The sequence below is a fragment of the Cupressus sempervirens genome, chromosome 6 (genome assembly GCF_028749045.1).
Source record: "Cupressus sempervirens isolate cs-2001-9-10 chromosome 6, ASM2874904v1, whole genome shotgun sequence".
NCBI classification, from domain to species: Eukaryota; Viridiplantae; Streptophyta; class Pinopsida; order Cupressales; family Cupressaceae; genus Cupressus; species Cupressus sempervirens.
Window position 1 is genome coordinate 206206272 of NC_143123.1, and position 23209 is coordinate 206229480.

Consider the following 23209-nt stretch of genomic DNA (forward strand, 5'->3'; position numbering starts at 1 on the left):
TCATGTTTGGGCATTATTATGTATTTTCATGTCATTTTTTTTTCTTGCCTACCTTAAATCCCAACCCACCATTGTGATCTTGTATGGAATGGCATTGTTGGAACAACAATGAAGCTATCTGATATATTTCTTCTCTTCTTTTTCCTGGAAGTAGTATGAAACTAGGTTAGGATAGACTAGAATGTGCATTGTTTACTAACAAGTTTAGTTAAGGAAATGATTACTTATAACGTAATACTCTTACTATTCTCCTTAGACCTTTCACTCATATTTCATGTCAAAATATTAATTCAATGAGAGTAGTATTGAGTTGTTATAGTACTCTATTTTTCCTTAGTTTGTATGATAATTTGGTAAATGTTGTACACAACTTTAACATTCTGAAGTTGTGTCAAATAACCAATGATCATAGGAGATGATTCTAAAATTGGGCATGTTTTCGTAATTAAATTTGAAGTAAATAGACTGTGAAGTATTGTGCTTAAGAACATACATGTATACAAAATAGGAGAAGGTTGTTTGGTACTTAAACTTTGATATGAACTTATACAGAGTAGCCAGAAATGTGTTATAAATTTGATCAAGAATGAAGTATTATGTATTGCTGATTATGAATTTGTCTTAGATAAGTACGTGAATGAAGTGCTATCTATTGCTGCATATGAATTGTCTTAGTTATTAACAAAGTGAGGATTATTGCTGAAATATGAGCTATGAGATGAAATGTTGTGGATTGTTGTTTATGAATTCAAAGATAGGTCATTAATATTTGGTGATGGTTTAAGTGTTGATGTTTAATTCCTTATGGAAGGGTGTAATGTGGCATTTGGGAGGGTGGGGATGGATGCATTACGTTTTTGCTTAGATCTCAACCTGTCAGATCATGAAAAGTAGGATTCATTACGTTTTGTCTCTTCTTTCTAGTGATGTTGACAAATGTCATGTTTGGCCAAGCCATTTATTACTGCATTTAGATATGTTGTTTTCTGACATTAGCATAGGTGTTTGACTATGCTTATATTAAATAAATGTTCATATGAATAGATATGTAGTAGGTTTTCTTTCATTGCATATGGGTAGATGTGTAGTTTTTTTTTTTGTTCCCTACCACATTCCGTGATTAGGTTGCTAGGCATATAGATTGCATGTAGTATGTTTCACAGCTGCACTGGATCCATTTGATCCATCGTGTTCCGTGAAGCTAGGCTTCTCGTGCCAAGGTCGAGGTATTCTTCATGTTAGGAAGAATCTCAGGGGAGTAAACACTCCATGGTTGGCAAGGTTAAAGCGCTTGGGCTACACTCCCATCTTAGGTAGCAGAAGGACGACGTCTGATGGCTTTGGAGACCGGATGCACTTTCGGGGTACCTACCCATTTTTAGAACCTATCATATGGTCATATATCTTCATCTTTTGATGATGTACGGTTTCATTATTTTGATGTAATCTCGATTATTGGATATTGTAAAATTAAAAGTTAGTAATGTATCATTGCTCAAGTTTATGAAGAACATATGATGTACATATACCTGGTACTTCAGCACCATAGTTTTATGTTGTAATGTATTTTCGTGTCAAAATCAGCAAGTTAATTTTACGCTGAATTTCTCATTGATTATTGTATACTCTTGTTTATGAACAACAATGAATGATGAGTTGTACTTTGAGTTAACAACATGTTAACCTTGATTACCATTTGAATTCATAGATGCTTGACTTTTCTTATTTCAACATTCAATGATGTGGCATTGTCTTTCCACAATTTTCGCATTTTTTTTTTTGGTGAATTGGAAAGCTTGTTGTAGGGATTGGTCTTTACATGGGCATTGCAAGTCAAAACAAGAAGACTATGTTGGAGCTAGAAACCAAGGTAGCCTTTTTTTGGGGTTCTTAGGGTTACCGAGAAAAGGTCATCGACCAAGGGAGATAATAATCGTTGAACACAAGGGCAGTTACAAATGAGAGTCGCCAAGGAGGGGGAGATAAAGACAAGAATCATGAATAGGGCACACAAACTTGCCATGAAAAGGCGCAGAGTGCGTGCAAAACAACAAATTGAGGCATGATGGGGAATGCACGAATTTAGCCCTTTCACAAGATTTTCATTGGAAAATCCATTCAAAAAGCCTGCAACTTCGATCCGGTGGCGCGCAAAGGAAGAAAAAGACAAGAATTGCAGACTGTCCATCAATGGCGTCCACTCAGCTGTAGACCAGATTTCGCATAATTGATCTCATTCCCTTACAAGATCATCATTGTAACTGAATGGAGTTACAAGATCATCATTGTAACTGAATGGAGTTTTTTCTAAATTATCAAAGGAGGACAGTTCCCAACAGTTTTGCAACTATCCACGTACAATACCCACCACAGATTGCAAAACATAAACAGACATTGTTAACCCAACAGATTGGGTCGACCCTGCCACGTCGGAAGCCGCGGTGGAGTCTGACGTGGCATTCACGCAACGATTTCCTTCCACCTGCTCGGCCAAATCACGAGAAAAAGACATCTGATTTGATATGTTCGTTTCCCTCTTTTCTTTTGTGACGGTGCCATTAAATCCATCTTCCCAAAGCCGTGATCTCAACTGCCTTGGCATATATCTCTGACTCTTTTGGGCTTCTCCTCCATATCAATCCCTGCTTTTCTCCTTTCAGAACAGTCCGGAAAGAGGAAAAATGAGTCGGAAAACGCCTTCCATTGAGACAGAGCCCCGCACTCTGAACGAGCATGAGCTGCACTCCGCCAGGGTTCGAATCCCACTACTTCTCTGTTCTCCGTTCTCTGTTTTCTGTGATACGCATCCAAGCTTTTTCTCCTCATTAGGACTTAGTGATGGAGTTTTGCCGTGTTTTTATGTTGTCTAGGAAGCAGCGGTGGACATTCTCCAGAAAAAAGAGCCAGCGGAGGCTTCTGACATTTTTACCCAGGTTTGTTTGCAACATTTATAGTATCTGTTCTATCTGGCCATTAGCATTGTCAAGCTTAAATTTTCATCCCTTGTTAACATTTTTGGGTTTCTATTCTATATGTTTTAAAGCATTTTAAGCTTAAATTGGTAACATTTTTTGGTATCTGTTTTAACTGATTTTTGGCATTTCAAGCTTAAATTTTCGATCTGTTGGTAACATTTATTGATTTTTATTCTATCTGTTTTTAAAGGATTTTAAAGCTTAAATCTGTTGGTAACATATTTTAGTTTTTAGCATTTTCAAGCTTAAATTTTCATCCGTAGGGTAACATTTTTGGATTTCTATTCTATCTGGTTTTTAGCATTATAGCATTTCAAGCTTACATTTTCATCTTTTGGTAACATTTTCTGGTCTCTGTTTTAACTGATTTTTGGCATTTCAAGCTTAAATTTTCATCTGTTGGTAACATTTATTGGTTTTTATTCTATTTGTTTTTTTAGGATTTTCAAGCTTAAATCTGTTGGTAACATTTTTTAGTTTTTAGCATTTTCAAGCTTAAATTTTCATCCGTCGGTAACATTTTTGGATTTCTATTCTATCTGGTTTTTAGCATTATAGCATTTCAAGCTTACATTTTCATCTTTTGGTAACATTTTCTGGTCTCTGTTTTAACTGGTTTTTAGCATTTCAACCTTAAGTTTTCATCTGTTGGTAACATTTGTTGATTTTTATTCTATCTGTTTTTAAGGATTTTCAAGCTTAAATCTGTTGGTAACATTTTTCAGTTTTTAGCATTTTCAAGCTTAAACTTTCATTCGTTGGTAACATTTTTGGATTTCTATTCTATCTGCTTTTCAGCATTTCAAGCTTAAATTTTCATCTGTGGGTAACATTTATTGATTTTTATTCTCTCTGTTTTTTTAGCATTTTCAAGCTTAAATCTTCATCTGTTGGTAACATTTTTTGGTTTGTATTTCAACTGGTTTTTAGCGTTGTCAAGCTTAAATTCTTATCTGCTTGTTTATATTTAATCTGGTTCTAGCATTGTCAAGCTTAAATTCTCATCTATCTGCAACATGGTTTGTATTTTATCTGTTTTTTCAGTATTTTCAAGCTTAGGTTCTAATCGGTTTGCAACCTTTTTTAAGTTTCTGTTTTATCAGGTTTTTAGCATTGTCATGTTCAATTTCCCATTTGCTTGCAACATTTTTTGGTTGGTATTTCATTGGTTTTTAGTATTTTTAAGCTTTAACTCGCATCTGTTTGCAACATGGTCTGGTTTCCTTTTCAATTGATTTTTATTATTTTCAAGCTTAAATTCTGATCTATTTGTAACAGGATCTGGTTTCTGTTTTTTGGTAGTTTTAAGCATTTTCAGACTAAAATCCTCATCTGTTTGCAAGTTTTAACATTTCAAGCTTAAATTGTCGTTTACATATTGTTTGATGGATGGATACTATGGTTTGAATTTCAAACAGCTAGCCGTTGAAATCTATTTGCTCTTCTTGCCTATGCAGATTTAGTATTTTCATCTTGATGTAAATTTATATGTTTTCTCCTGGTTGTTTTTAGTTTTTGTTCATCCTGGTGTGTTTTACCCAGCTCTGTTTACAACATTATTTGGTTTTTGTTCTATCTGGGTTTTAGCATTTTCAAGCTTATCTTTTGTTTCTGTTTTGACTGTATTTTAGCATTTTCAAGCTTAAACTCGAACTTAGCCATCCTTTGATTGACACTAAAGTTTGCATATCTAAGAGCTAGCCTATGAACTCTATATGCTCTTCTTGCTTATGCAGTTCCAGTATTTTCATCTTCTTCTAGATATATATATGTTCTTTCTCCTGGTTTTGCATGTTTAAAGTTGTGTTCATCCAGGTTTTAAGTTTATTACTCCATTTTCTTCCTTTACAACTCTCTCTATTTCTATTTTAGGACAAACAACTTTATTGACATTTTGAAGATTATACAAGAACAAGCAGCTTTATCACAACTCTCTCTCTATCTCTATTTTGGGACAAACAACCTTCTTGACATTTTGAAGATTATACACAAACAAGTTTTATCACAATTAAATTTGTTTTTTTTAATGTTTTTCTTATTTGTTTGTGATCTCTTATGAAGATTGATGTTTAGGTTTTTCTCTATTAAACTAATTTTAAAAAGTGATTGTAGCTCAAGTGATGATCTTAACATGCATTGAATATATTCATAGTTGTAATGATTGTAATGGCAATGTAGGGATTGGAGCCAATTCAACTTGTTCGAGACATGGAAAGAAGGGTTCAAGGAAACATGCATGGACCAAAACATGATTTGGAGCAGTGTACCATCTCTTTGCAATGTAGTAATTGTCAAAGTGTAGTGAATGATGTCCTTCCATCACATCTACATTATTGTGAATGTGAATGTGTTCAAAATGTACAAACGCCAATTGAGGGGCCCTCTTCCGCTCCTTTTTGAATTAATTTCTTAGTAAGAGCTAGATTATCTTGGATTTGTTTTGTATGTATGCCACATTTTTTAAAGGATCACTGTGGAAACAAGACAATTATATTTTTAATAATTATAATTATAATTTATTTTAAATTGAAAATTTAATATCCAGTTTTAAACTTTTAAATAAAAGTTCAAATGCTACTCTCATACTAACAAAGTTTGAACAACCCAAATTAGAATCATTGCACTTACATTAATCAAAAGTTGAGAAATAAATAATCAAATTTTAATCACTAGAAATTAAATAATTGATTTAAAAAATAAATAATGAATATTTAATCACTAGTAATCAAATAATTGATTTGAAAGAAGGTTTAAACCTTATAATCACATTAAATTTATCAACACCATTCTAAAACTATTAATATTGAAATTGGGAGTCTCAAGCAATAAATAAATTTTAAAAAGCCACGTGAACAACTATTGCACATCCTTATGAGGAGATGGCATGACCAAGTTATTTTCTTCAGCACTATCCCTATCAACATCTTAATTAATAAAGGCATGTGATCCATCTAGATTGAAAATCAATTTTTTTTATGTGGTGGGATAAATTGAAATATATAAAGCTTCAATTAAATTTCAAAGTAAATTGAAATTCTATCAACCAAATTGTGGTAACTAATCAAGTGAGATAAATTAAGTTCATTAAATACATAATCAAAGTAAAGTTGGAAAGTTGTATCTTACACAAATAAAAAATAATTAAAATATTTAAATCTATTAAAAAAAATTAGCTTACAATATTAAATGAATGTGTGATGATTTTATTGTGCAAATTGTACACTGAAGCTTCTGTAAACCCCTTACAAAAGATAATCAATGAAGTCCTTGAAATTTGAAACATTGGTGGCCAAAACTAAAAAATCACCAGATGAACACCAACCACCAACTAACAATCTAAAATCAACAAAGCTTTCACAACATGATTCCCAATGATGGTCACCTCCTCCATTAGTATTAAAGATGTTGAATGGCCTTGGAAGAGACATAATCTTTCTTATTTAGGTTTGCCCTTATTCTTTTCCCAGGACCATCCTTAGCTACATGAGTAGCATCCTTCCCTTAAATACCCTAATCAACGTCCAACTAATCCCTTTCATATCCATCTAACTAGTAATAGCCTTAATCTTCTAAATGGAGGAGTTGATCTTACCCTCACTATCCTATAGAATCTTCTTTGATCCCTCATACAACTTCATATTCTCATGGATTTGACTAAATTTCTCTTCTCGAACAATTTGCAAGATAAAGTTGAAAACATGCAATTAATTCATTTGTGCCTAGATCTACAAGCTAGTTCTTGTGGGTGTTTGCATATGCCTAGGCCAGCTAGATCAAACACTATACTACATTTTAATGACTAACAATTTTTTAAAAAAACCTAAAAGCTACTTTATGCTTAACCTTTACTAAGTTGTTGGAGGAATTTTATGAGATGGCAATGTGTTCATGATTGAAAATTTTGCTAGAAATATTGATTGCAAAATAATATTGGCATTGGAGTTCATGATGTTTAGTAGGATATTAGAATTGTTTTACCTTGTTTTCAAAGAAAGGAAATTGAAGGGGATTGTAAGATGATAATTGGTTACTCATAATTTTCTCAAGGAAGACAAGAACTATAAACCATATTGAAGACACCATATCTCTAGTTCAAAATTTTCTCAAGTGAGTCATAGCTTTGTAGAAGGAAAATACAAATTGTTGATGCCTAGGCCAGCCTTGGTCTTCAGTTGCATGGTTGGAGGTATTGACCCATTTATGGTGAAGGAAAGTTTATTGATGGTAGGCGGAATCTAATTTTATTGATCAAAGTAAACAAAAAGACTTTTGGGGCCAAGTTAATCATTTTGATTATCAACAAATGAAACAAATTATCAAGGTGGCAAGACTTATTTTGCTAATAACTTAAAGAACTTTGCAAATATTTGAGAGGTTGCATGGGCATATGTTCTAATGGTTGTGGTGTTAGCATCTTAATTGATGAGTACATGATTATAAGATATAATTTATTGAAATTACAATATCACAAAGATTTGACTACTTGTAAGGATGGTTTCAATCTCTTGTTAAGACAAAGTGTATCAAGGATCAGAAACATTAAGGATCAAAATATTATAATTAATTATGGAGGTAAAACAAGGCTTGTTTAGTAATCGCCAGAAGATCTTTAAGACAAATGAAGTATATAATTAGACTTCCATGTTCACTCATTTTCTTAGGAGGATTGTAAAGATGGATAATTTTATGAGACACATAGAAATATTTGTATCTATGCCTTCATTTGTTATATTTTTTGTTTTATTCTTACTCTTTGGTTGTGCATTTTTCCTTTTCTACCCTGTAATATGATGTAGAAGGTTGTGAGTGGAGAATATGTATTATGTTTCCCCTAAGATCCTCAACAGCTTTGATAATTTTTAAAAGGGGCAATTTTACCCCTTTCCAAACCTCACTATGAAGGGTTGTGATGACCCTCCTTCATATCTCAATGTGTTATCTTTTAAGAAGGGTTTTCTTACCATTGATAGTGTTGTGTTTTTTGTTATTAAAGAATTCTTATCCCAAATAGCTAGCCTCAATTGTGAGGGAACTAATTCTCAAAGGATTAGTAAGAAAAGTTATCAAAAGATTATTGAGTTGTTGAAAGATGTAGAAATGATTTAAAAACATCAAAATAGGTACAACAAGGAGGCTTTATTGATGCCTCAATACATGGTAAGTTTGAACACATTAAGTATTCCAGTTTGGAAGGGTGATTTGGGATCATTTGTGAGTAAAATTATCCTCTACTAAATCATCTGAGACATGGAAGTTTAATTAATGTTTGTTTCCTTCTACTCTCATCTTGGGATAAGTGTATGACTAGGAAGGTTTTACCATCCTTTGCATGGAGAATTAATTCTACATTTGTACAATTGTACTATTGTATTTTTTATTGGGCTACTGTTACCCATTTAAGGAACCCTAGACATATCCATAAAGTTTCTAAGGTATGGTTCTTCTATTAACAATTTTGTAACTCTTCTATTATGACTCTAAAGGTTGAAAACCCTAGTTGGACTATTACACATGGAAACCCTTCTCTTAGTACCCCCAACCACACTAGCAAGACAAGAGTGATAATGCTATTCAGTGATATCCTATAGATCCTTGATTCTTGAGACATTAACGATGATAAAAGTTCTTTTTTCTTAAATTATGCTCTTGCCCCCAAAAGAAAGGTTTCTCATGTTCCCATTAAATTCCCCCTATTTGCATCTTAGCTTGGGATAAAAAATAAGAACAACACTTCCACCCATGAAGATATTTTAATTATTATCAAAGATAATAGAAAACTCAAGGATTCTAAGACTATTACTTGGGTAATGTGGAATTATTAAGAAGAACAATACTAAGACCTTTGTGGTTTATGGTATTTTCATTTTAGATGAGGAAGATTCTAGAGATGTGAATAAGGAGCTTATAGAGGGAAGAAAGTTAATGAGATTAGCTAAGACCTTGGGAGGTACTAAAAAGAAGAAAGTTCTAAAAGATGATCCCACAATGCCCTACTAGTGTGGTGTCATGAAATTGTTAGGTTCCAAATCAATGAAAATTTTGCTCCGATAACTAATGATAACTAGACAAAATTCTACTATTTCTAGGATTTGAACATTAATTGAGTATAATTGTGGTCATTTAGTAGATGACTTGTCATTTTGAGGAATAAAACTTACTTTTCATTTAAAGTAGCAATCTGTCAATGACTGCATATTCCATCATTGGTTTCACATTTTTGGCATTGTAAATTTGATCAAGTTATAAATGTATAGTGTATAGTTGTAGGCATTATCTGTCTTTTACCTTTTTCCATTACTTTCTCTTTAGCACACAATAGTGAGATAGATCCATGGGAGTATTCATCATTTAAGTCTCATTCTTAATCTTCAAGTCTCAATGATTATGGAATTGATGCAGGAGCATCCAGAGGTATAAGGGCAATCTTGTGTCACCCAAAAAAATGTACTTAGAGCTAGTTTTTGTTTCATGTCTTTACATTTTTGGATACCCATTTGGCTCAAATAAAGGTTCCAACTCTCATAGTTCAACTATCAGTGTGTTTGAAAATCTTGAAAAAAAAGGAGCATGTATTTGGGCCATCATTTCGGTAAACTAGAATGTGTGAATTCGCCAGATGAATGTAATCATGATTTAGAGCATTCTAGAAAAAGAATCAGGTCAATAGGCCCCACGGTTTGAAAGTTATTGCAGTTTTTCGAGTTTTGGAGACCTCCTAAGAATGCTTCAAAGTCAGGTTTGGGGCATTAAATGACCTCAAAAAGGGTCAAAAAATGGGGGACAAGTGAAGCTGGTCCATAGGGCTATAGAGCGCTTCGAGAGCTTTCCGAAAATGTAAACGGTTCGTCAATCGGAGCTACGGTTCAAAAGTTATGCCTCCCGGAAGTTCGGCTACCATTTCTGGATTCTTCTAGATTTGCACCGACTTCTAACGCAGCTTCTGGAACCTTCTATTTTGTCGGTGGATGCCTACTAGCACTTTCTAGAATGTACTCCTAGTCCTTAACCCTCCGGGGTCTATTTAAGGAGATTTCTGGCATTGTAAAAGGCAGTTCGGGGTGGAGTTTGAGAGGAGGTGCTATAAGGAGAAATATTCTCCCGATTTATGCTATTGTAAGCCCTTAGGGCATGTTCTGAAGTTTATTTTCTCTGTACTATTTGTACTAGCTTATTTTCTCAGTTAATATAATTTCCCTTTTCTATTGTGTCCATTCTGTTCTTGGGTTGTGTCCCCATCAAGTGGTATCAGAGCGGGTTTTCCTAAGTGTGTAGACAGAGTGCCGACTGTGAGGCAGTTTGCACCAGGATTGTGTGGTTGTGGGTTCAAGTTAGAAGATTCCTCCATGAAGAGAGCGTGGCGGAAGGGCTAGAGCTATTGATCCTGAGGAGGTTAGAGCCCTCCAGAGACAGGTACAAGCATTGCAAGAGGAGCTTCGTAGAGGAGCAAATGTTGCCGCAGATGACAATAGTGAGGATGACAATGGAGAGGAAGTAATGGAAGTTGACGGGGAAGTTCTGAATCCTGTAGAGGAAAGGCTTTTTAGGGCCATTACTAAGTTTGGGAAAAGACCTACAATTGAAGTGGGTATATTTTCAGGAAATTTGAAACCAGATGAGTTGATCGATTGGATCAATGAACTGGAAGAATACTTTGAGTATGAGGATATAAGGGACCCAGATAGGGTTAAGTTTGCAAAGGCCAAACTGAAAGACCATGCCAAAATCTGGTGGCAAGAGATTCAACTGGAAAGACTTAGAAGAGGAAAGGAGAAGATCACAAGATGGGATCGCATGGTGGACAAATTGAAGAAGCAGTTCATTACTGTGGACTACGAGCTTGATCTGTTTAAGAAGATGCATGGGTTAAAGCAAGCAGGAAGATCAGTACAAGAATATACAGAGGAGTTTTACCGACTCCTGATTAGAGTGGGGCATGCAGAAGCAAATAAGGAGAAGGTTGCTCGTTATATCAGTGGGTTGCGACCTAGCATCCAGGAGGAATTAAGTCTGGTAAGAATGACCAGCGTTGAAGAAGCATACCAGTTTGCCCTACGAGTTGAAGAGAAGCTGAGTAAAAGGTTTGAAGGAAGACAAAGAGGGCGCGGTCAAGGAGGAAGGGGAAGCGGTAGATCATCTGGAGGCCGCAATGAAACTCAAAATAAAAATGAAGATGAGGGTACTAGCAGGAACCAGAGGAATGAGGGTTTCAATCGCTCCTATGATCAAGACTTTGGAAATCAAAGAGGAAGAGGTAGAGGACGTGGACAAGGAAGAGGAGGCTTCCGTGGTACCTGTTTCCATTGCAATGAAGAAGGTCATCGTGCCTTTGAATGCCCTCAACAACAAGAAAGGACAGATAGGAGAGCTGAGGGCCAAGCTAGGGTTGCTCATGTGGATGAGGATGCACAATCATCACATTCATAGGATGCAGAAAGAGGAGAGACCTTGGTAAATGAAAGAGTCCTACTAAGTGGTGAGAATGAACCAGGACAACGGAGGAGTTTGTTCCGTACCAGATGCAAGTGTGAGGATAAATGTTGTGATGTGATCATTGATGGTGGTAGCACAGCTAACTTGGTATCAGAAGAGATGGTCTCTAAGTTGAAGCTCAAGAGGGAGAAACATCCCCAGCCCTATCGGATTTCTTGGGTAAAAGATGATCATAAGGTCCTGGTAAGTGAACAATGTTTAGTAAAATTCAAAATTGGGAGTTACCATGATGAAGTTCTCTGTGATGTTATTTCGATGGATGTTTGCCATCTATTGTTGGGTAGACCATGGCAATTTGATAGACATGCAATACATGATGGACATGCAAACACATACTCTCTAACAAAGGATGGAGTTCACCACAAATTGAAGCCCATGAAAAAGGAAGGTGAAAAGGTATGTAGCAGTGCTGGATTTGTCTTGTTGATGGAAGGAAGTTTTTAGATGGCATGAAACATCAGCATATGTGCTATGCTTTGATTCCTAGGAAAGATAAAGAAGGTAGTAGTGAAATACCATTTGAAGTTTCAGATTTACTAGGGGAATTTGGAGATATTATCTCTGATAATGTTCCAGATGGATTGCCACCAGTAAGGCAAATCAGTCATCAGATAGATCTGATTCCAGGAGCTAGTTTGCCTAACAAGGCTGCTCACAGAATGACTCCTACTAAAACAGAGGAGCTAAATAGACAGGTTCAGGAGCTGTTGAGGAAGGGCTTGATTCGAGAGAGCCTGAGTCCATGTGTAGTACCTACAGTACTTGCACCAAAGAAGGATGGAGAGTGGAGGATGTGTACAGATTCTCAAGCTATAAATAGGATAACCATCAAGTACCAGTTTCCTTTACCAAGGCTGGATGATCTTATGGACTGCTTGAGTGGAGCTCAGTACTTCACAAAGATAGATCTGAAGAGTGGCTATCATCAGATACGGATTCGAGAAGGAGATGAGTGGAAAATAGCCTTCAAGACCAAGGAGGGTCTTTATGAGTGGTTAGTCATGCCCTTTGGATTGACGAACGCCCCAAGCACCTTCATGCGGCTCATGAATGAGGTACTTAAGAAGTTGTTGGGAAAATTTGTTATTGTCTATTTGGATGATATTTTAATTTTCAGCAAGACTTTGGAAGAACATTTACTGCATATTCATAGTGTCCTTGAAAGGCTAAGGGAAGAGAAACTGTTAATTAATCTAAAGAAGTGTGTCTTTGCAAAAAGGGAGTTAGTCTATTTGGGATTTGTTATATCACCTGAAGGTCTCAAAATGGATCCGGAGAAGGTAAAAGCCATCTTGGAATGGCCTACTCCAAGGTTTGCTACTGAGGTAAGATCATTTCATGGTCTGGTTAGTTTTTACAGGAAGTTTATTAAGAATTTCAGTGGCATATGTGCACCCCTAACTAATACAATAAGAGGGGATAGAAAAGAGTTCAAATGGACTACAGCAGCTGCGAGAAGTTTTGAATTGTTAAAGAAGAAGGTGACTGAACAGCCTGTGTTGGCACTTCTAGATTTTAGAAAAGTATTCCAGGTGGATTGTGATGCTAGTGGCAGCGCTATTGGGGCTGTATTAAGCCAAGAAGGCAAGCCTATTGCATATTTTAGTGAAAAATTGAATGATGCAAAGAAGAAGTATTCTGTTTATGATCAAGAGTTCTATGCAATAGTTCAGGCCTTAAAGAAATGGAGGCATTATTTATTGCCAAAGGAATTTGTTTTGTATACTGATCATCAGGCATTACAGTACCTAAATAGCCAAGGTAAATTGAATCAAAGGCATATGAAGTGGGTAGAATTCTTGTAGAGTTATACATTTGTGTTGAAGCATAGAAGTGGAAAATCTAACAGGGTTGCAGATGCATTAAGTAGGAGACAGTTATTGCTTACAAAAATGTAGGTTGAAGTAGTTGGGTTTGATGAACTCAAGAATTTGTACCCCGAGGATCCTAATTTTGTTGAAGCATGGAAAGCTTGTAAAGAACCTGTTGCTGTAGATAGAACCAAGTGGTTAGACTATTTGATTCAGGATGGCATGTTGTTCAAAGGTAGTCAATTGTGCATTCCAAGGAGTTCCATGAGGGAAAATCTGATTAAGGAGAAACACAGTGGAGGGATGGCAGGACATTTTGGTCAGGATAAGACCATTGCCATTCTTAGAGAACATTATTTTTGGCCTCAAATTACACAGGATGTGAAGAAGTTTGTACAGAGTTGCCAGGTTTGTCAAGTTGCCAAGGGGTTTAGTCAAAATACTGGCCTATATCAGCCATTGCCTGTTCCATCAAGGCCATGGGAGGACATAAGTATGGATTTTGTTCTTGGATTGCCAAGGACACAAAGGGGTAATGAATCAGTATTCGTGGTGGTTGATACGTTCTCCAAAATGGCACATTTCATTCCATGCCACAAAACTGATGATGTTGTCCATATTGCAGACTTGTTTTTCAAAGAGATGGTAAGACTACATGGTCTTCCAAGGAGTATAGTTTCTGACCGAGATACTAAATTTGTGGGGTATTTCTGGAGGACATTGTGGAAGAAGTTGAGAACAGACTTGAAATTCAGTTCCACGCATCACCCACAGACTGATGGCCAAACAGAAGTGGTAAATAGAAGTCTGGGCAATTTGTTGAGATGTTTAGTTGGAGATAAGCCCAAGGGATGGGATTTGATTCTACCACAGGCAGAGTTTTCTTATAATAACTCTGTAAATAGGAGTACTGGAAAATCACCATTTCAAATTGTATATGGGAATAGCCCAAGGACTGCACTAGAATTGAGGAAGATAGAACAAGGGGAGAGGACAAGTGCTGAAGCTGAGGAATTTTCTGAACACATCAAGTGTCTACATGAGGAGGTTCAAGCACACATTATCAAGATGAATCAAGAGTATAAAGCTAGGGCTGATCAAAGGAGAAGACATAAGGAATTCCAAGTAGGGGATCTAGTCATGGTGCACTTATGAAAAGAAATATTTCCAGTTGGTACTTACAACAAGCTGAAAATGAAGAAATTTGGCCCCTGCAAAGTTTTGAAGAAACATAACTCAGGAAATGCATATGAGGTGGAGCTGCCATATGGTATTCACATTTCTCCCATTTTCAACATTGCAGATTTAACAGAGTATCATGATGATGGTGCAGATGAGGAGCTGGTTTTAGAGCCATGTCCAATTCTTGCTTCTAAGGAGGAGATAGAAGACATTCTAGATCATCGTGTGGGTAGGAGTACCAGAAACAGGCAGTATGAAGAGTATTTGGTCAAATGGAAAGGACGGTCGATCGAGGACTCAACTTGGATTTCAGCAGCTGAGGTTTCCCATTTGGGATTTCCTCTACCATCCATAAAGTGACAGGGTCACTTTTCAATCTACCCTGGGTGTCTGATGCAGGAGCATCCAGAGGTATAAGGGCAATCCTGTGTCACCCAAAAAAATGTACTTAGACTTAGTTTCTGTTTCATGTCTTTACATTTTTGGATACCCATTTGGCTCAAATAAAGGTTCCAACTCTCATAGTTCAACTATCAGTGCGTTTGAAAATCTTGAAAAAAATAGGAGCATGTATTTGGGCCATCATTTCGGTAAACTAGAAGGTGTGAATTGGCCAGATGAATTTAATCATGATTTAGAGCATTGTAGAAAAAGAATCAGGTCAATAGGCGCCACAGTTTGAAAGTTATTGTAGTTTTTCAGGTTTTGGAGACCTCCTAAGAATGCTTCAAAGTCAGGTTTGGGGCATTAAATGACCTCAAAAAGGGTCAAAAAATGGGGGACAAGCGAAGCTGGTCCATATGGCTATAGAGTGCTTCGAGAGCTTTTTGAAAATGTAAACGGTTCGTCAATCGGAGGTACGGTTCAAAAGTTATGCCTCCTGGAAGTTCGGCTACCATTTCTGAATTCTTCTAGATTTGCACTGACTTCTAACGCAGCTTCTGAAACCTTCTATTTTGTCGGTGGATGCCTACTAGCACTTTCTAGAATGTACTCCTAGTCCTTAACCCTCCAGGGTCTATTTAAGGAGATTTCTGGCATTGTAAAAGGCAGTTCGGGGTGGAGTTTGAGAGGAGGTGCTATAAGGAGAAATATTCTCCCGATTTATGCTATTGTAAGCCCTTAGGGCATGTTCTGAAGTTTTTATTCTCTGTACTATTTGTACTAGCTTATTTTCTCAGTTAATATAATTTCCCTTTTCTGTTGTGTCCATTCTGTTCTTGGGTTGTGTCCCCATTAGGAATTATAAAGGATTGTTGGATATATATTAACATACTTCGATTTTATATTCCATATGTTCTTGTCATTATATTGTTTGATCATTAGTTAAAATTACTTAATTATAATGTGTACTTGTGCATTTGGATTTTGTATGATTTGAGGTGTAACTATTCTGAATATGATGAAAATCTAAGACTACCATTCACATTAGGAGTGAACATGATGATCATCATTTGTAATTTATGTAGAATAATTATAGCTATTTTTAATATAAGATACTACATATACATCTTCTAACTATGTGCGAAGGTTAAATTTGATACAATTTAATGATTAATCAACATTATTTGAATAATCATAATTTTAGAACATAATAAAAAACAGCCACCTAAAGATTTTTTTAGACTTTTGTTTTCTTGACCTGATCACTTATCATTCATCATTGACCAATGATCACTTTGTAAGGAATAAAGCATTAAAAGTATACTATCAATGGTTGCAGTGATCTTTTGTTTATTAATATGTGTGAGCCATGAACAAGCACGATCATTTTAATTAATAGGTGTACCATATTCTAATCTATGAACAGATTTGGTCATGCCTATTAATGTCTGCATACCAATAATCATCTATAAACTTGATACCAGTAATCCTTAAGCAAACCAATAAAATGGAATTTGGACTCATAGATTGTTAAGGGAGAGGATCAATTTTTAATTTTATTTTTTTGAGTTTTATAAAGTCCAATTTAAGAGCTCAAGCTATTGTTTAGCATTTTCATATTGTTTAGAATTTTCATATTTAATATGAATTCAAGAGCAGTCAATTTAACTAGTGTTCATGGTTGGATTTTCAATTACATTTAATGGTGAGGTGGAGAGCTCCAAAAATCTTGGAAAGTAGGAGAAGATATATTTGATCAAGAGGGAAGAGTAATGTGAGGAAGAGAGCTAGTGAAAATCCTTGAAAATTATATAGTTAGGAGGGACCAAAGATCATACAAAATTTAGACTTTGCTTGAAGCTATTGTTCAAGCTAAAATTATCTTTAATAACCTATCAAGGAAACTAATGCAAGAGAGTGAAGTCCTATACATCTCTAAATTAGTAGATCCATTTCTTGAAACATTGATATGTTTGTCAAGGAAAGTTGGTGACTATGTGTTCTACTTTTTAGTTTTCTTTAAAGTACAATGCCAACATTTAATGGAATATGAAAATTAAATTAGAGTTGCAAATCGATTCAACTCTTTGCAATGAATAACCTAAAGTGCTATAAAAATGCACATTTAGAAAAGGTGATAGAGGCCCATTAGATTATTATAGAGGAAAACATTGAAATATTAAGTTCTTAACTATTATTTTGATATTAAAATCTTTGAAAACATTTGAAAATAAGCATGAATTTTCAACTGATACCCAACCTTTAAATAATTTTGAGGATGAAATTTTAGCACTATTTGTTAAATATATTTGGTTAAAATCTAGCTTGATCAACAATGCATTTGTTTACCACATTTACTAGTTTCCTATACCAAAATCAAACTATCAAGGATATATGTTTCTCTAAAAAAATGTGTTTATTCTACTGTCATGATACTTGTTGATCCTTAAGAGGCTCACACCTAAATAATGGCAGTTGGAAAGTTTATTAGGTGTGGGACAAATTACACCCTATAAAGCAACCTCCAAGATTTTATAATTTATCTCTTCATAAAAGGAGATTGAAGTAAATGGGAGAAGAAGAATTCACAAATCAACTAAGCTAAGAGTGTCAATTCATGAAAATAAAGCATTAATGACATAATTAGGAATGTGTTAGGTATTATTCATAGTAATATGAGCCTTCATATTTAGAGACTCTAACCTTCAAGAACCAAACATGATGTACCACAAACCCTTGATTGTTGAATAAGAGAACAATACACATAAATTCCGCATGACATAGAATGTAATATCCAAATGTTATTTTAAGAAAGTATCTAGAGGATTCCAAATAAAAGTAAAATCCCCCTACACAATGTACAATTCTCCATACAAAGAGACATGATACAAGAACAATCTTTTGAAATGGAACCCAAACAAGAGTAAACACAAAATGTCTCTCTTTTTTAGACATAAATAATTCTTATAAATATTAGGTGAGAGAACAACCACCCCAAGGCCAATCTTCCTAAGAAGTGGGCTATAAATTATTTAATTCATTTTTTTTTTGTAGATTCCTTAGGAAGAGGAAAAAACTGTTCATGACACCAAATTTCTCAATGTAAATTGAAAATAATTGTACCAACATAAGTAAATTTAATCAAGCACAAAATATATCAACATGTAACACTTTGACTAATAAAAGAAGAAAAACTAGACGAGCACAACCTTTGTATTTCATTAAGAGAAAATATGCCAATGTTGGAAATTAAGCTCCAAAATAATAATGCTATAACATATCTCCCTAACAAAACAACCATGTTGTGCAATTAGGGATGAAATTTAGACTGTTATGAATTCTTTAATTTTTCTTTCTAAGAAAATATATTCATATTCCCTAAAATTACAAGTTAGGATTCCCCTTTACAACACAGGTTCTTGAGTTTTATAGATTTGGCCCCTTGGAATTTACATATTACTCACAATCTTCTCATAATTCTTTTGTTACAACCATCTCCATGCTTAATTCTTTTGTATTATTACCTTACTATTGCATCAACATGAAGGCCAACTATATTTTTTCTATTGGATATAACATGCATGCCTTCCTGTTGTATGAATATTATCATCATTTTGGAAATTTTTTGTAAGTTCATCATGATCTCCTTTTAAAAAGTTTATTACTTCAATACATGGTCAAAGAGGTTCTATTTTTTAACAGTTCCTCCATGTAGCATAATTTTTGTATAAGCAACCAAGGCCTATCCTCTCTATGAAGAGATTAAGTATGGCATAAGTCACATTGGTAGGAATTGTGGATTCCACTCAACTAACATGTGCTAGGGTTGTGGGAGATGGAACACAACCATGATGCATTTCTTCCATAAAGCACTTGTGAACACTTTACATCCCTTAGGCCAAAGAGATATAGTCAAGAAGGTGGTGTTAACATGAATGTTGATGATATTCCTCTGTGGGAGTATCCTAAGCATTGCTAGAGAATGAGGGAGGTTGTTAGCATGATTGACATGTTGCATTCATGACTGTGTTTGTCATTGATGTCAACATAATATGGTTTCTGTAAAGACTGGCTGAGTAGAAGACAAAGATCAAGGATGTATAGACAAAGAATTGATGATAAGGTTGAATGTGGTTAAGGACATATGCTATGCTATGTCCTGATGACATGGTTAATTGTACATGAAGGAAGTCAAGGATATGCATAAGATATGGTTGATATACAAAGAGCAATATACAAACAAAGTTCTTGAGAAGCAGTTTCTGATGAATGAATTTTATCTCTTAACAGAGACAGAATCATGATATGAAAAGTTAGAAACTAACAATAGATAGCCTGATGGTGACATCAATGAGTGTGCAAGGTCTGAGGTTGGACGTGTGAGAAGTTATAAAGATTGTGAGCTGACAATTTTGTGTGCATATATGTGTCTGAATTATGTGATTCCATTTATTACGCGTAAAAATGCTTTATTCATGATAGTGCATCAAAAGAATAAAAAAGTATTTGATTTAGTGTGAGAAATATTATTGTTTTAAAAAATATATAATTTGTTATATGAAAATATAGATCTAATGAGACTAATATTCTATTACAGTAAACAAATAATTAGTTTCATTAAATCAAAATAAATTTAATGATTCACTGTAGTACCTTTACAAAAGATTTAATTTTAATTCAATTGAAAATTTGATTTATCGATTGTAAAAATTTGTATACAATGAAATATCAAAAAAATGAAATAATCATCTTCATTTTCATGTGTATTAAGTTGAGAAATAGATGAGAGAAACATAAATCATTCCCAAGAACCTGAGCCAACTACGCTCTCTCTAAGGGGGACTTCAATCTGTTCGAAAATTCATCTCTTAGTTGACCAAGAAATGTGTTCCTTTCACCCACTTCCTCCACAAAGATGTAGTTTTCAAGTGGGATAGTTAGTGTCGAACAACTTTTGACCTCCTCAAGAATTATTTGATGAATCCCCCTATCTTGGTGCATCCCATGCAACACAAACCTTTGTTGTTGTATATCTCCCTTATGGACAAATCAATTGGAGCCCTCTTGGCATAAGAAAATGACCAAGGAAAGGAATGATCCATCTTCTACATAAGTCAAACTTTGGTCAACTATGAGCTTAATTACACTTTCATTGAGAAGACATGTTTGGCAATAGATTTTTCTTCCCAAAAGCTACACCACTACCTCTTAACCCATAAAGTAAAGCTCATAGCCAAAATTGATCCTCTGAAGTATCTTCTCAGAAAAACAACATTAATAGGGAGGCTAACCAAGTGGATCATGATCTTGAGTGAACTTGACATAGAGTATGTTGATATGAAGTCAAAGGACAAGCCATTATAGATCAACTAGTAGATGCACCCTTGGAAAGCTTGAATCGTATCTTAGCAAATTTTCCAAACACCCATCCTTTAGATAGAACTAGTTACATGGAAGTTCTATTTTGATGGTTCATATACACATCATGGTTTAGGCACAAGAATTCTATTCATCACACCTTTGGGCGTGACCATACCAAAGTCATAAAAATTGTTATTCCCATGCGTTAATAATATGGCAAAATATGAAGCCTTAGTTCTTGGTCTCAAATTAGCCTTGGAATGGAAATTAATGGCAATAGAAGTCTATGGAGATTCCTAACTGGTCATCAATCAGGTTCATAACACATATAAGACCAAAGATGAAAAATTGCTACCTTAAAAACATTTGGTCGATACTCTCAAAGCATGCTTTTTTTAGATTACATTTGAGCATATTTCTAGAGACAAGAATAAGGTGGTTGATGCTATGGCTACTTTTGCCTCTTTTCTTCAGCTACCAGACCAACAAGAACATTATGAGTTCTTAGTAGGGGAGGTGGTTGAACTTGCATTTACTCAACCTAAATTCCACATTGTTTTCTTCCTCGACACTCCCAACTCCCTATGGTATGATTCTATTTCAACCTACTTGCATGATAACCTTATGCCTCTTGATTTATCTAGAAACCAAAAATACAACTTTGTCTGACAGACTTTGTGTTACACATTGGTGACTAACACATTGTATGGGAAAAATTTAGATGGAACTTTATTTAGATTTCTAGAAAATGACGAGTCTAGGGTTTCTCTACAAGAGGTTCATGTGGGTATTTGTGGGTCACATTCTAGTGGGTTCACCGTAGCTAAAAAAATCCTTAGAATGGGCTATTTTTAACCCACCATGGAAAAGGATTCTATTGACTATGAGAAGACTTGTAAGAAGTGTCAGACCCATGAAATACTCATTCATGCACTAGCTTATGAACTCAACCCATTGGCCACACCATGGCCTTTTTATCAGTGGGGTTTTAACTTGATAGGCATGATTAACCCACATTCCTCAAGTGGACACAAGTGGATTATTACAACAACCAAATACTTCACCAAATGGGTTGAAGCAGTTCCACTCATAGATGTCACCAGAAAAAAAATCTCCTCATTTATCCTTAATCACATTATTTTTTAGTTTTGCATACCACATGCTATCCTAATGGATAATGTCTTGTATTTCAAAAAACAAATAGTTGATGAGTTGTGTGAAAATTCTCATATCATTCACCATTTCTCATCAATTTATTATCCCTAAGGAAATGGCCAAGCAGAAGCCACCAAAAAATCATCATTAAAATCCTCAAAAGAACCATTAATGATATTGGTCAGGACTAATATTTATAGCTAAATCCTATACTGTGGGCCTATAGAACAAGTGTTCAAATGCCTACTGGGGTGACCCCCTTTTCTTTGGTTTATGGTAGTGAAGAAATCCTCCCTTTGGAGGTTGAATCCCATCTTTAAGAGTCACCTTACATGATGTCATGATAGATGAGGACTATAGAGTGGCCCACTAAAAATAATTGGAATTCCTAGAGGAACATTAATGCACAACCCACGAACACCTCAAAGTATACGAGAATAGGTTATATAGACACTATAATAAGAAGGTGAAGCCATGTGTTTTTCAAATTGGAGATTTACCCCTCCAAGAAAAAAAAATTAGGCAGATTGAGAAAAGAAAGGCAAGTGGGTAGCTAACTAGATTGGCCCTTATATTATCATAGAGTCTTTTGGGACAAGTACCTACAAACTTGCCAATTGTGATGGGGAAGAACTAGAAGAACCCCTTAACAACACCCATCTCATAAAGTTCTTTTTCTAAAAGCCTTGAGGAAATAGCTCATATTTGAAAATATCAAAAATATCAAAAACAACCAGAAAACATTCCCAAAAAAAATGGTATAAAAGGAGTTAGAGATAGCACCTTTGGGATTCCCCAACAACACAAGTCCTTCAATAAGAAAAATACAATAAAACAAGGCTATGAAAAAACCATCCAAACTAATTTTGATTGTTTATAGCCTCTCCATTGCTTATCTCAGTATTACCTGACACAATTAATAGAAAATGAAAAAAGGGGATGCAAGATGCCACATTTGAGTTAATTTTATAGATACCCAATTGAGAAACACTTGTGGATTGTAGTTCAATGTTTTCTCAACATTAGAAACAATTTGTAGCAGAGAAAACCAACATGAAACAACAAAAAAGGTAGAAGCTTGGAGAAACCATGGAGTCTGATTATGTTTTAAGATACCACAGACATGAATTACAAGAACACCAATGCACATTTCAAATATCTCCTACCACCATGTGGTCCCAAAAATTGATTTTAGCCTCCATAAATCCATATGTGGTCCCAAAAATCCATGTAGCCTCCATAAATCTACCATGTGGTCCCAAAAATCCATTTTAGCCTCTATAAATCCATATGTTGTCCCAAAAATCCATCTTAGCCTTCATAAATTCATATTGTTGGAAATGATTGAAAAGATCATGAATGAAGGATAATGGAACTGGTAAAGAATGTTTTCAATCATTGTTTTGTCATTGATGTCAAACTTGCTATTTGCAATGTAACTAGAGTACCTAGAGTACCTAGAGAAAGGTTGAAGTTATGATGTTGTAATGAAGTACAAGAATCAACTAAGCCATTGATGAAATAGTGTATTGATGACATACTCTAAGACACAGAGGATGGACACACTAAGACATATCAAAGATGTAAGGATTAACTAAGTTCATTAAGAGTCGAGCAAGCTAGTTAGAGCCGAATAGATTCTCAATTGAAGCCGAGCAAGTTCAACTTCAGTATAAGCTGAGTGATTACTCAGATGCCGAGTAGTAGAAAAAGATAATGGATGCCGAGTAAGTTTTCAAGTGTCGAGCAAAGCCAAAATGCTTCAGGTGCTGAGCACCAATAAAAAGCCGAGTAACATAGAAGGTGTCGAGCATCAGTAAACCAATAATGTTGAGTTGCTGCATTATTTGC

General features: G+C 35.1%; 1 protein-coding gene across 1 annotated transcript; it reads left to right on the forward strand.

The window, feature by feature from the left end:
• The first annotated feature begins 2151 nt into the window (after positions 1-2151).
• On the forward strand, positions 2152-5409 carry LOC149551959 (uncharacterized). The gene is made up of 3 exons (XM_089789755.1): positions 2152-2753; positions 2871-2933; positions 5154-5409. Exons 1-3 carry the CDS (start codon positions 2682-2684, stop codon positions 5373-5375), a joined length of 357 nt encoding a protein of 118 aa, XP_089645881.1. The 5' UTR covers positions 2152-2681; the 3' UTR covers positions 5376-5409.
• The last annotated feature ends 17800 nt before the right edge of the window (positions 5410-23209 follow it).